Source organism: Solea senegalensis, linkage group LG15, assembly GCF_019176455.1.
Source record: "Solea senegalensis isolate Sse05_10M linkage group LG15, IFAPA_SoseM_1, whole genome shotgun sequence".
Taxonomy (NCBI): Eukaryota; Metazoa; Chordata; class Actinopteri; order Pleuronectiformes; family Soleidae; genus Solea; species Solea senegalensis.
In genome coordinates this window covers 3045173-3059099 of record NC_058035.1, presented here as the reverse complement: position 1 = coordinate 3059099, position 13927 = coordinate 3045173, and the positions used below count along the sequence as shown (strand labels likewise).

At 39.7% G+C, this 13927-nt stretch overlaps 2 protein-coding genes and 1 non-coding gene across 6 annotated transcripts; 1 reads left to right on the top strand and 2 right to left on the bottom strand.

Annotated features, from left to right (window-relative positions):
* Window positions 1-63: 63 nt before the first annotated feature.
* On the bottom strand, window positions 64-5789 carry LOC122781519 (inositol 1,4,5-trisphosphate receptor interacting protein). Its single transcript, XM_044045218.1, has 2 exons — window positions 5384-5789; window positions 64-2582 (listed from the first exon to the last, which is right to left on the bottom strand). The coding sequence occupies exon 2, from the start codon at window positions 2515-2517 to the stop codon at window positions 907-909; it is 1611 nt and encodes a 536-aa protein (XP_043901153.1). The 5' UTR covers window positions 2518-2582; window positions 5384-5789; the 3' UTR covers window positions 64-906.
* Window positions 5790-6164: 375 nt separating this feature from the next.
* Window positions 6165-12474, bottom strand: fas (Fas cell surface death receptor). Of its 4 annotated transcripts, XM_044046603.1 has the most exons (10): window positions 12258-12474; window positions 9994-10133; window positions 9771-9905; window positions 9506-9617; window positions 9231-9295; window positions 9036-9143; window positions 8054-8103; window positions 7903-7927; window positions 7700-7718; window positions 7380-7447 (listed from the first exon to the last, which is right to left on the bottom strand). In XM_044046603.1, the coding sequence occupies exons 1-9, from the start codon at window positions 12326-12328 to the stop codon at window positions 7702-7704; spliced, it is 723 nt and encodes a 240-aa protein (XP_043902538.1). In that variant the 5' UTR covers window positions 12329-12474; the 3' UTR covers window positions 7380-7447; window positions 7700-7701. The 4 variants fall into 4 exon arrangements, 3 of the variants coding, with proteins under 3 accessions (XP_043902536.1, XP_043902538.1, XP_043902537.1); XM_044046601.1 differs by lacking the exon at window positions 7903-7927 and having other exon boundaries at window positions 6165-7447; XM_044046602.1 differs by having other exon boundaries at window positions 7903-8103.
* Window positions 10768-10839, top strand: trnae-uuc. Its single transcript has one exon. It is a non-coding gene; the product is annotated as a tRNA-Glu (tRNA).
* Window positions 12475-13927: the final 1453 nt, after the last annotated feature.

Sequence of the window (13927 nt, the reverse complement as noted above, 5' to 3'; positions counted from 1 at the left end):
AACAACATCACGTTTTCCCACCAAAATCTGACACCACTCCAAGGGAAATGTAACATAAAAATGTTTTGAGTTTCTTGCTCTGACCAATAAAAATATTAATGTTATTTAGTAGCTGCCATTAGTTTTGCAACAGTATAAAACAATGTTTGGTAAATTTACTTAAAAACTAAGAGGTGAATCAAGGCCTACAACAATTAGTGACAGACAATTAAATTAATCGGATGTTTGAGTATTTTTGAGGAAAAATCGAGAAAGAAATCTGTGATTTCAGCTTCTTAAAAGTGAATATTTTTGGTTTGAGAAGAAAAGAAGACATGTTTGGGAAAACAAATACTTCCTGAAATTCAATAGACTAATCATGATAAAAATCCTAAATTCCCATAAGGAATCTTATGAAATACGGGAGCAGATTACTTACTTATTTGAAGACCTTCTACTTCTAAAGTTTAGAATATCTTTCCTGTGAGCTAAAGGATACTGGACTTACCCCAATGGGATGAATTAAGTATCCATCTAGTTTATTTACATCTGCAGAATATCTGTGCTACTTTTCCTTGTTTTGAAAGTCGGTGTATTTGATGTCAAGTTGTTTCCTATTATTTTAATAGGAAGACTTGGAATTTACTTTCACTGGAGTGGGCAGACGGAGTGTAAGAAGCAAAGTAGGTCAGCGCTGCGCTTGAAACGATCAAGAGCGCAACAGAGAGAAGATGTTTTGGTCCAATAGTAAATCAAACGTCTAAATGTAGACGTGACAACAGTTTCACCTCACAAAAGCTTTAGAATTAACTCGTCTATAGCAAATTACTGAAGATGAGTACACACACACACAGCGTGTCAAAATCTATTTTCTGTTGCTCATGACACTGGAAAGTATAAATCGGGCTTAACTCGGACTCACAAATGTTAATCTAAGCTGTGGTGTAAACCTCCATTTGATAAGTGAGGTATGTACTCTTGCATAAGCACAGGTGCGTTTCTCAGCATCTCCTGGAAATGCCTGACTGTTTCTGCATGATGCTCCGTCTGCAGCACCAGAGGCCTGAACAGATTGATGGGCTCCGCGTTCCGGATCATCTCGGGAACCCGGACTTCCTCTGGCACTTTCCTGTTTCCAATCAGAACATGGTGAAGTCTCTTCTCCAGCAGGCTCCTCTGCAAAAAGCCGAGCACATCGCGAAACCTGTGCTCCACATTCTCTGCTCCCCACATGAAGGGTCTTTTACTCAGCAACAGGTGCAACAGAGCAGTCTTTAGGTGGTAGTTAGTGAGGGCGCACTTTCCCGTGAGTCCCGTCTGCTTCCTGTGCAGGAAAGTAAGAATCTGAAGGCAGTTTAGGTGACAGGAGTTTTGCGGTAGACGTTTCGAGAAATGTTTGAGCAAATTCCTCTCGTACACGGCAAATGAAACGGGCCAGTACGGATCTGGACGACTGTGACAATCGGACGAGAAGTGCGAGACAAAATAAGCGTGCGTGTCCTCCAGCTGTACCACCGGTATGATGTTCAGTGCGACAACTCTCCCTGAGCGGAATCGGATCTTCAGAGCCCCGGCAGTGTCCAAGTTGCGGAAGTTGACCTCAAAGTCGTATTTGTGAGAGATGCGTGCCCACGCTTTGGTCACTGAGATCTGGAACCACTTCATGACTTGATCTTTACTCAAGAACCGCGTTTCTCTGGAGCACAGCAGCTCGTCAGGACTGTGGACCACTGTAACGACTTCGTTCTTGCCATGCAACAGGCAGAGCAAGTCCTCTCCAAGGTTAGCAGAGCCACACACGCAGCCGCCCTCGCTCTCGCTCTCCCCAAGCCTGGTTACCTTTATCTTACCACAGCCCTGCATGTCTGGGGGAATGTCACTGCTGGGGCTGCACCACAGACGGAACTGGAAAGAGTACGGATGTGGAGGCAAGAACGGCACAATGAGGTCACACATTAGCGGCTTGCAAACCTTCCAGGACTCGAACATGCTTCCAATCCCGACAAAGTCCCCGACTTCCATGTCTGCCTCCTTGTCGCAAACACTCCTGAGCGACTCCAGTAAGTCGTCAGCAAAACCCTCAACAAACTCCCTTACCCTCCAGTTTTCGTGGGCTGACATGTAGGTGCATTTGTCACAGAAGTTGCTCAGGATGTCTTTATCTAGTACCATTGTCCTCAGGCTGACGGGTCCACTCTCTGAGAACAAGTCCTCGTCCTCAGATGGCCGGATTTCTGCATCTGCGAGATTCACCCTGCACATCTCGATGATGAAGAAGACGATGAACGACACGGTGCTCCAAAAGTACCAGCCATAACCTTCTTCCGAACAGCCCTCCGAGCTGCTCTCCTCCTGCTGTGAAAGCTCTCTTTCCAGCTTGGCCTGCTCCACTGACATCCTTTCCTCATGCTCCCGCATGCGAGCCATCAGTTCCTCATCCTGCTCCGGGAGCGTGTTGTTCTCTTGAGGAAAGAGCAACGGATGGTTCAGAATGGCAGCGGCCACCACCACGCACACTCTCGCAATGGCCCCCTGCATCTTTGGCTAGTTTCTGATATTCATCATTTGAGAAGCTTGCAGACATCCAGGTAGCAGCTCAGATCCTGAAACCAAAACAAAACAAAAACTAGTACAAATTTGCATGTTTTTTAATGTTGGTACAACAAACGCGTTTGGACGAGTCCACTGACTTACCTAGGGTGCAAATTGCCGAAAGTGGACACTAAAATTAAAAATGGCAAAACGTTTTTGTTCGTCTTGATCTATAACATCTTCCCACTAAGTTTCGGGAAATTGGTGGAACTCAATTTTGCCTCTGTTTTCATCTTAGGGGGCGCTATAGAGCCCTTGAGCAACACACAGGTCTGGGAACTATGCCGATATCACATTTTCGCCAGACCTGACCTCGATGCAAACTTTCAAGAGTTTTTATGCACATTAACCCTCCTCAAAAATGACAAAGGACAAAACAATTACTTGATTCATGGAGAAAATAATTGACAAATTATTCGATTATGAAAATCGTTAGTTGCAGCCCTAGTGTGCTGAATGAAATACATCGAAATCACTCATAAAGTACTCCACCCATCAAGGGGAAGCACTAAATATAGAGGCAGGGAGCTGAGTATCACAGGAAGGAAAACTGAGTTCTTTAGAAGAACATCGCCCTTCTCTCCTCACTGTGCCTGTTAATAGTTACGTTTGTAAAAATCACCCTTTTCTGGAAAAAGGTCATAAAGATTGTTTGTTTACCCTGAAAGTGTAAGAAAACACTCGCTCTGACTTTATTATCTTTATCTTTATTTCCTGTTTTGTTGTCAGATAACCGTCAATGCAACATATGGTAGAGAAGAGGAAATTACATAAAGTCTTTGCCAATGCTCTTGTTCTCGCTCTGAGCAGGATTGAAAGCACACTTTTGAAATGTTCTGTGAGGTACAGACCCACCTTCACCAAGCTAATCTGTTGATTAATGTCTTCACTGATTAGTGGTATAGGCCTCTTGCTGCGTTCCACCCTCATGCAGAGTGTGAGGTTTTCGGGGCTTGAATTCTCAGAGTTGGGAGGGAACATTGAAATTCAGCTAAGACTTATTCTGTCACTTTAAATATACATAAATATAGAATGTGTTTAAAATGGGAGTTCCTCTGGCAAATGAACGGAAAGTTCACATGCATTATGATGTCGGTCATGAGATGGGCTTTAAAATGACAGCAGTAAGAGCAGAGCAGAAGTATTTGAGGCTAACAAGCCCGGGGGAAAATTCCCATGACTTACTCACTGGGATTTTTTCCAACACTTACAAATGCTCGGTCCACCCAAACAAACTTTCAGGCCACAGAAGAGAAAAATGTGATGTGAGGTCGCTCACTGAACTGTGTTTTTACATGAACGTGAAGGCTACATTCAACAAACTATAATCAAAGAGGGACTCATCACTGTAGCCCCAGCAAAAAAGATTAAAATAATAACAGCTGCAGGGTTTAAAACTGCTCAACATAGAGGAAGTCTCTGGGAGCGTTAAAAGTGACATTAAACTAATCAATAAGAATAAAAGAATTCAATGGAAATAAGAATTAGTTGCAGCCCTTGTGTGTTTCCTCTGAGTGGATGAAGTCTATAAAATATGATGATTATTTGTTTTCATTATAAACAAGTCTGTTGATTATTTCGTCAATCAATTTTGTCAATATTCAGGTTTACTGTCATAAAGCTGTCACAGAACTTGCATGTATTTTATAACTGAAAACCAGTCGATCACATATCATAATGGATGCCAAACATTTTAATTATTTTACAGTTCTTCTCCCATCTCCATTTTCAACCAATATCAATACCCAAGTAACTTGTATTTGACCGTAACTCCATTTTAAGATTATCACGATGACAGAAATTCACCACGATTCACTTATTGTTAATCACAATGAGCGATAATATCCGATATTGTCCTGTCACTAATGCGCACATTACTTCTTTCCAATAGCGCATTTGTTTTGTTTTTAGCTACATATGGAGCCACTGCAGAGAGAAAAAAGAGCTGCGTGTTGCTCGGGAGCCACAGGTTACAAACCCCTGGATTATCGGCTCTTTATAGTCTTCTGTATACGGTAGAAGATTAGGGCCAAATGAAATAAAAAAATTTTTTATTACAAATAAAAAAGGTCAGAATTCTAGAGGACAGGAAATTCAGAATTCTAGAGAAAACAAAGACAGAGTTCTAGGAAAAAATGGTCAGAATTCTAGAGGACTGTAAAAGTCAAAAGTCTGGAAGACAAGTCAGAATTCTAGAAAACACAGAATTCTGACTTTTTTCTAACTGTCTTTACATGTGGCCCTAATCCTCTTCAGCGTGTATACTATTGCAATATATTTTTGATTTTACGTGCAATTTCCAGCATCATTTATGGTCACGTAGCCAGTCTGATTTTGTTAAAAAAATAAAGCAAAACATGAAGTTTTCTTTACTACATGATGTTAACATTTCTCTGTATAAGAAGCTATAACGAAAGGTTTGCGTTGACTTCACACAGTCACTGGGTGTAACGGAATAAATGAGGAGCAGCAGCAGCAGCAGCAGCAGTCCCTGACCGTGACTTCACTGTGTGAAGGTGTAGAAGTGTTGTTTCCTCCGCAACAACATGGTGAAACACACGGAAATGTGATGGCGCTGTTCCAGCAGCTCTACTGGTAACTACACCAGGATGCTCTGAGAGGATTTAATGCAAAACAAATGTCACTTAAGTGTTTCCGAGTATATAAATAACAGCCGAATTGCGTAACGTAAGTTAACTGATGCCCGAGGAGTACTAAGCTAGAACTTGTGTCTTCGCCGGTGAACGCGTGAATATGAGAGTACATTATGTTAAAACGGTGTAAAAGTAGCATTAATGAGGCTGAACATTACCTTTATCCGTGGACTGAGTTCATGCTGTTCATCTTCAGGTGGCGGGTTTTCTACAACTGAAGCGACTTCATCATCGTCGTCACCAAACTCATGCTAACAACTAGGGAAGTACATATGAAAGAACGGCACAGAGCTCCGCCCCCCTCTGACTTGAAGAAAATGTTTTTCCCCCCAGTGGCCACTCGTGGTACTGCAACAAAAATACTCACGCGGCCGAAAAAGCAATTTTCCCCATTGACCACAATAGTAAAAGAGACGCCTGTAAAACTGTTCCCAGGACACCTCGAGACAAGACATGGACATTTATAGACCTTGATATTCTACACTTTTAATTCATGGACTTTCATATTTGTAAAACCTCCCTAAAGGCCATAAAAAGCCCAGAAACATCGTATTTACCAGAGTGACATCACAGCTGTGTACGAGCACACCAAAGCGCGGCCATGTGAGGTCTCCTCGGCGCGTTCATGAACAGCCAGAGACATGATGGGAGTAACACAGAAACAGGAAGGAACTGTCAATACTTAATTTGCTGTGACATTAGAGCGTTTAATCTACATTGTTTTTATTCTTAGTATTTTTACAATGTTATATTTTGTATAGTATATTTGTAATGTCTTTTAAAAATGTTTACTTGCCTCAGCTCGTCATTTCACGGATACATATTGTATGATAATGATCAAAGTTGCTGCAAACTGTGAAAAAAAAAACTACGAAAATACACACATTGTGGGACATTTTTCTGTTAACTGTATGTTTATTTGACATCATCAAACTTGTTTAGCTTAACCAGAAGTTTATTTTTAAAGTCTATATTTGTGTGTGTTTTAGATGCACTTTTCCGCTGTTGAGTTGCATCAAAAAACACACGATACAGAATAAACTTCCGGTTAAACCAAATATATCAAACATTGATAGCTAACACAACAGTTGCTCACTTGACACATTAACATGCTGATGGTCCTTTACACACATTTTAATATTTATTATAATAATATTAATATTTCTAGTTTTTTTTGTCCACAATTGTTGCTTTCACAGAAGTCAGGGGATTTATACAACGTTGTCCAAGAAATAATGACAAAAAAAGTGACGTCACTGTATTTGTTGAAATGTAGCAGGTGACAAAGCGTCCATTTCTCTGTTTTGTCCGGCTAACGTACCTCAATCATTGATGAGAGGCCACTCCCTGACATCACTACAAAATCCATACTGGAAACTCCATTTGTTCTACACTCGTGCAAAGTGTGGCTACCTCCCATCTTAACCCTCACCCTGACACTGCTGTGGTCACACCACAAACGCAGATTTTTGCTTCATGCCACGGCATCCGCGCCACAGGGTCAATTTTGAGCTCAAAAGGAGCACAAATTCTGGAAGTCCCGCCATCTATTTTGTAAAATGCTGCCACACTGCTGATGTCTTTGACATGGATGTTAGAGGAGGACGGACTGTAGCCTAAAATGAAAAGCTCAAAATTAAAAAAAAAACACCAGGCGTTCCTTAATGTTTCTTTAGTGGATTGGGCTAATCCAAAATACTGAAAACAAGGTACTTTCCTCCTGATGAAATCAAATTAACCATAGACTGTATGAAATTAACACGGCAAAAGTCGACCGATCAGAATTTGAGTGGAGCCAGAACAACTCATAAATTGACCAGTCGACTGGGACTTTACAGTCTAACAGCTAGAAACTATCATGTAAACATCTCAACAGGTAGGCAGACAGAAATGCAAATATTCTAATAGTGCTCACACAACAGACACGTGTCAGATATTCGACGAGGCAGCATTGTCATCGCGCCGCAGAAGCTCAGTCACTTTCTCCACTTTGTCCTTTTTGCCAGTTTTTTGCAACGCGTCGATAAGAGTCGACGCGGCGGTCCGGCCGTGTTTCTCACAAAATGTACCCAGCAGCTCCACTGTTTGATCCCCAGCGTTGCCCGGGTTATTCAATTGGCAATTCTCAATATCGGTTTTTTGAATCCCTGTACGCATCGCTACCTCCATCATGTCCTTCCATCCCAAAATGCGTGCAACGTCGTGCAGGTGATGATGGAGATCTGAAATTGAAGTGAAAGAGTATTAAAAATGGTAAACACTACTACCAATATTACCACTACTACTACACCAAATATCAAAATAAATTGAGGCAATTGAAAGGGGTTTTAAGTGGTGATTTTAAGAGATTTTGCTGAATCTGCCAGTCTGATGATCACTTGACCACCAATTTCACTTGACAAGCTCTAAAAATTGTAAAATAACACTTAAATGTCTGACACTAACTAAAACAAGCGCTTGTGAGTTTTTCTTACCATTAACAGGCAGCAACACCTGAAACAAAGAAGAGTGAATGTGAACACAGTATTTTCAACTTCACTGTGATAAAATCACAAACTTGATTACCCTATCTTTACATATACTATATGCTATGTATACTATATACGTCACACGACAACAGCACAGACACAGATGAGAATAAAATAACAAGGAAGTCTTTGGGTTTCCGTCGACTAACCTGTACGTCCTACAGAAAGGGGCAGCTTTGATATTATAAGAGGAGAAACAGTTTTAAAAAGTTTATCGTACATTAGTTTGTCTCTGTTGCACAAGAACATGTTAGAACTGGACAGGACAAAGAGGGACAGCTGAGAGTTAGAATTACTCACCATCTCGGTCGCAGTGCCGTTCGTTTGAGCTGCAGACTCTTGACTTGGACCTTATGAGACAAGTTGAAGAGAAACAAAGACACACCAACTATTCAAAAACAGATATTTTGAATGTGAAGTGTTTCAAAGTTGTGCCCAGATACAACAAAGCATGACAGAAAACAGGCATTTCATCTGTATCACAAGAAATTCTGTTTCGATAAAATACTGTCAATAAAATACATTTCTAGTCACATCATCCTCCAGTCGAACATTAAGTGCTTTTTGCATCGTTAGAAGGAATTTGGCACAAAATTGGCTAAATAAAAAAGCACAAACTAAAACGTCTTCATATTCAGGGTTCATAGACCTTTACCAAGGTCAAATTCAAGTAAATTAAAGAGCAATTTTCCAATGCTATGATCCGATAAACAACAATATTGTGTTTTATAATAGTTTGGTATATGAAACGCAATATTTTGCACTGTCCAAATCTTTGAAACAGGAGTTCATGATCTTCTAGTGTCTTCTGCTGGTCACATGCCGCTGTATTACATGTGTTGTTGCTAAGTAACGTAGGCCCTTGTTAAGACAGCAGCGCAAATCGGATTTGTAAGCACATCCGATCAGAATCTGATCTATAAGTAATCAAATGTGGTCTGCATGTGTAAAAATTGACATTGCTAGTCTCGTCTTCCACATGGATTTCTGTAGTTACAGGCCACGTCCCCAGAAAAACAAGTCGTCTAAACAAAATAAACAAAATGGAACGACAGAAACCTGTGCATGTTTCTGTCCCAAATGGTTATGAGGAGCCGCGGCGCAAACTTTGTTCTGATTTTTAAGCTTCCACTTTGTCGATCGTTTAACACGCCTCCAATTAACTTCCGTCTCTTAAGATCTACGTCGTTGTTGTTGTTCAAGTTGCGCTGTCCAGAAATCCAGATAGATACAATCTGGATTTGCTTGAAAAAATGAATTGAACTGGAGACAAGATACTCACTGAACCTTCTCCTTCTCCTCCTACAAAAGTAAAAGGACAACAGTCCAGCAAGTATCAGAATGGCCACAATAAGGGCAATTACACCACCGATGATCGCACCATTTCCCCCTGAAACACAAACATGAGATTACGTTGTTGTTATTATCATTACGTTGATAAATTATGATATCTCTGTCCTGTAAGTACACCATATACCTATGTCATTACAGATTGTATTGTTGGTGCCGGTGCAGGCCACTTTGACGCCCTCGGTGCCACATCTGCAAAACAGGAGAGGATCGAGAATGAGCGACGGACAAAAGTAAACATCTTTAAAACGATAGATAAACCGGTGACACTGCTATAGAAGCCAGACATCTTAAAGTTTACAGACAATACCTTAACAAAGTAAACCCACTCTTCTGAAGCCCAATGCCTAATTTTGAAAATTGCCATGAAGCGGGCTGAGAGCTTTAATGAGGAGAACTTACTCTTGACAAGGATGACAGAGTGTGCACGTTTCTGTGTCGCAATAGTGACCTTTCTTACATCCACATTTAGCGTTCCTGGCACTGGTACAGGGTTCCACCAGCTCTAGGTTTGCTGAAATTAAAAAAATACAATTAAAAAAGGTTTTTCTTTTGCAGTACCACCGAGATACTCGCTCCTTTATTTATACACAGTGAACATACAACATACGAACATTTACTGTCTATTAAATGGCATCAAAATGTGACAGTGTGTGTGTGTGTTTACCGTTGGGATGTTCACAGGATGTACAGGGCTCACAGAACAGCTGGAAGTTAGGATCACTGCTGTACGTCCCTGGATCACAGAGCTCACACTGACCGTCATTCGGTTTCACAGAGCAGTGGCTTTCCAGACGAAGGCCTAATAAAATATAAAATAATAAATAAAATATGTGCAGTATTATTATTTTTTTACCGTACAGTTTCAATAATTTCCTCTGGACACTCACCGGCACCACACAAACAACAAGTCCTCCCTTCATAGTAGTAGGTGCCATCTGGACACATCTGCCTTCTGTTGCGGAATAATCCTTTAACTGCATGTTGAGTGACTTTTCCGTCAGTTAGGAGTGAGCGTGAGGAATATGCCCTGGTGATATTTAAAAAAACACACACAAATAAAAGTGAGTATAATAGCCAGTGGTTGTTTGTTGACGCTGGACATGAGACTATTTGAAAATTTCCTATCACAAATTTCCTATTTACTCATGTGGTGGAACCTTCTGGTCATAATCTGCCTTAATTTCACTGTATCCATAAATTTGATAATATGTGCAGAGATACAAACATTTGTGCAATATTAGAAAATGTCGTAATGTTAGGAAAACATGTTTCTGTCTAATGACTGGGGAAAGGTACAAGCTCCCCCTCGTGGCCCATTTCAAATCTTTCACATGAGACAGTGTAACCGAGATAATAACAATTTCCTAACTCACAATTATCACGGTAATTGTTGCGATAATATTTTATTGTGACATGATAAACTCAACTCTTTTTTTCCCCCTATTTATGGTGTGCTTTAACATCCCGTCTTTGTTTTATTTGCATCACATTTTAAATATATCAATATTGTTGGTGTTGAATGCATGTTGAAATTCTATAAAATATTATACTGTACTATCATTATATAATATTCTCATATCTCCAACTGAACAGTTGTTTTTTTCCCCAAAAAAGTTGGCTGGTGTGGAGTTTGTCTTTCTAAAGCAAAGTCCACACCAGCTTCCCATATGGTCTAGCGGTTAGGATTCCTGGTTTTCACCCAGGTGACCCGGGTTCAACTCCCGGTATGGGAAAAAGGGTACCGAACAAATTCTATTTCCTGTGGAGGATACATGTGATTAAACAATGGTAATAAGAGATGGTTATTATGCTCCCTTAGAGATATCATATGATGCATGTGTCTTGTAAACACACACCATTAACGTGTTTGTCTGTGGTGCTATAAATCAATTTTTATTTTATTCCACTTTAACCACCTGTTTTAACCATGGCTTTTAGCAGTGCCATCAGGGTGAATCTTAAATCTTTGCTGCCCCCCTGAGGCTAAAACTCCATTGGTACATGACAATGGCAAAACAACTTCAGTACTGTACAAATACCTGGAAAATACCTGTTTAGATCAGGGGCCTCAAACGCAAATTAGCTTGGGGCCACTGAACGTCTAGTCTGGTCAGGAGGGGGCTGGGTAAATGCAAAAAGAAGGCCAACTTTTTTGGGGGAAAAAAACAACTGTTCAGTTGGAGATATCAGAATACATAGTGATATCACAAATACAGTATAATATTTCAAAATAAAAGTATTACTTTTTGTTTTGGAAAGTTCACAATAAAACAAATGTATTCATGACATGTAAAATAAATATGTAAATGTCTAAATTATAAGTTGATTTTAAGAGGCGGGCCGCATGGAATCAATTGGGGGTCTGCGTGTAGCCCACTGGCCGCAAGTTTGAGATATACGCCATTGTTTTTGGACCACATTTGAATCGGTTTGTTAACAAAATGGCCGCGAGAGGCAAAAACTTCCACCCTCCAGAAATATATATATATATATATATATATATACCGATATTCGCACCGTTGCTCATGTACATATATATATATATATATATATACATATATTCAAATATAAACGAATAACGTGTAACTTTATTATCGTGTTTGTTTTTTAAGTGTCATTAGTTTGTTACAAGAGCAACGAACTTGTTACCGACATCATGGTCGCAAGTTCGACTCCACGCTTGGCTTACCCATTGTAAGTCGCTTTGGATAAAAGCGTCTGCTAAATGATGCAATGTAAATAACCGCGGTCATCTACTTCTTCTTCTTCTTCGGGGGTTTCCGGTGTTCATTTCAGGCGGGATGGGGAATTTTCCCGTATCACAACCGGTTGAAAACTGGGTTCAATTTAGGGTGGAAACACCGACAAAACACCGGGGCTTTGTTTGAAATGGCTTCGTGATTGTCACAACTGTAATAGCTGTTAATTTAATAATAAAGTTTTCATTAAAACGCAGTTATCTCGCTCTGTTTCTAGCTAAACACACACACACACATTTTGAGCCACACCTACATACAAATCTGTTTTCCACAAACACTGCGTTAACCCCAGGCAGCAATAAAAGCGATGTTAACTCTGTTAAAGATTTAAAAATTTCAACCGCAGTAAACCTCGACACTTCCTGTCAGTAAAAAGGTTAAACTGTACTTACAGTGACACCTGGGAAGTAAACAACAGGAAGGTGAAAAACTTCCCAGTGAACTTGTTTGAATCTGACGCCATCGTGTCTTCACTTCAGGACCTGTGTAATAATAATAATAATAATAACATAACACAGCAACAAAATGAAATAACTGAACTGCGTGTTCACTGCGTTTCTAGTGTAAAGGAGGTCATGTCTTCACTTTCACTTTCGACTATGGAAGCCTGTTTGGGTCACTTGAAAAGTCAAAATATATATTAAGTCATAGTTAAGAAATAGTAAGTCATAATTATGAGATGGTAAGTTATTATGAGACATAGTATGACTTAGTATCTCATAGTAATTATGACTTACTACTTCTTAACTATGACTTAATATATATGTTGAGGTTTCCATACTTACACTGGAGTCAGAAGTGAAAGACTTGAATGACAGCATCTCATAATAATTAAGATAAATCTCAGATTCAAAGTCAACATTTGGAAACAGTATCTCACTATTAAGACAGAGCATCTCATAATTATGACAGTTGCAGATATTTGGAAGACAATTTTGGGTTTCACGCGTTACAATAATTCAGCGTTGACCTGGCACATTGACAGAGATATGTGTAACGACATGACTGAAAAACATCTGAAGATATAGTAAGATATGCAAAGTCATTTTAAACATAGCTGTTATGGTCATTGTGAAATTCTTCCTATCTACAATTGTCATTACAAATAACAAGGTACCCATATATATTGTATTTATACCGTACTACAATTATGTCACTGGTTTGGAAACTGGTCCTCATAGGTTTTATAGGCAGTTCATTACAGACTGCATTTATGCCACTAGGTGGTGATATTGTTCTATGTTTGCTGGGTGTTCTCTGGGGGGGTGTATCAGTAAAATAAAACCTGATGCAGTCTGTTCTATATTATCAATAGACTCAAAGGACTCAACACAGACAGCAAATGTATGTGTTAACTGTTAAAAAAAAATCAAAAAAGCAGTAAGCAACAGTTGGCAGACAAGTAAAAAATGTACTGACAATCAATAACACGTGACAAATGCAACACCAACCCGTCACAACTATCCTCTAAATTAAACCAGAATGAAGCAAGTTTATTTTGTTTTTTTTCTTGAACAGGAAACTTCATTAAAATAAAAGGAAACAGATGAAGGTAAACAAATATATCTAAACAAATACAGCACTTCCCTAATGGTGATGAACTTCCGCATAAGTGTGCTTCCATTATGATATACGTATCATAATGTACGTATATAGAAATGTATGCCTCACCTTGTACTAAACACGAAACACATGACATGTGTGGAAGTGCAACCAAGCCTGTTGAATGAGTATTTGTGTAATATATATTACAAAGCTCCTTAAATTCTAGATAGTGAAGATCCATACCCAAAACCTGGAAATGACGACATCCTTGAATGTCTTGTTTTCTCCACAAACCAAAAAGAAGATATTTCTCCAGGCAAAAATGCCCTTTTGCAGCATGACGTATAGTCTCGTAGCAGTGTAATTCCAGGACACAGGAACTCAGCGGGGATATGTGTGGATACAGGCCAAGGTGTAGTGAGGGGATTTTCCCTAGCAACCGTCTTTATCTAGTCCAGCAGGAGTTAAACTAATCCAGTATATTTGTCAGCTTCTTACATGTGAATTATTTCCTTGG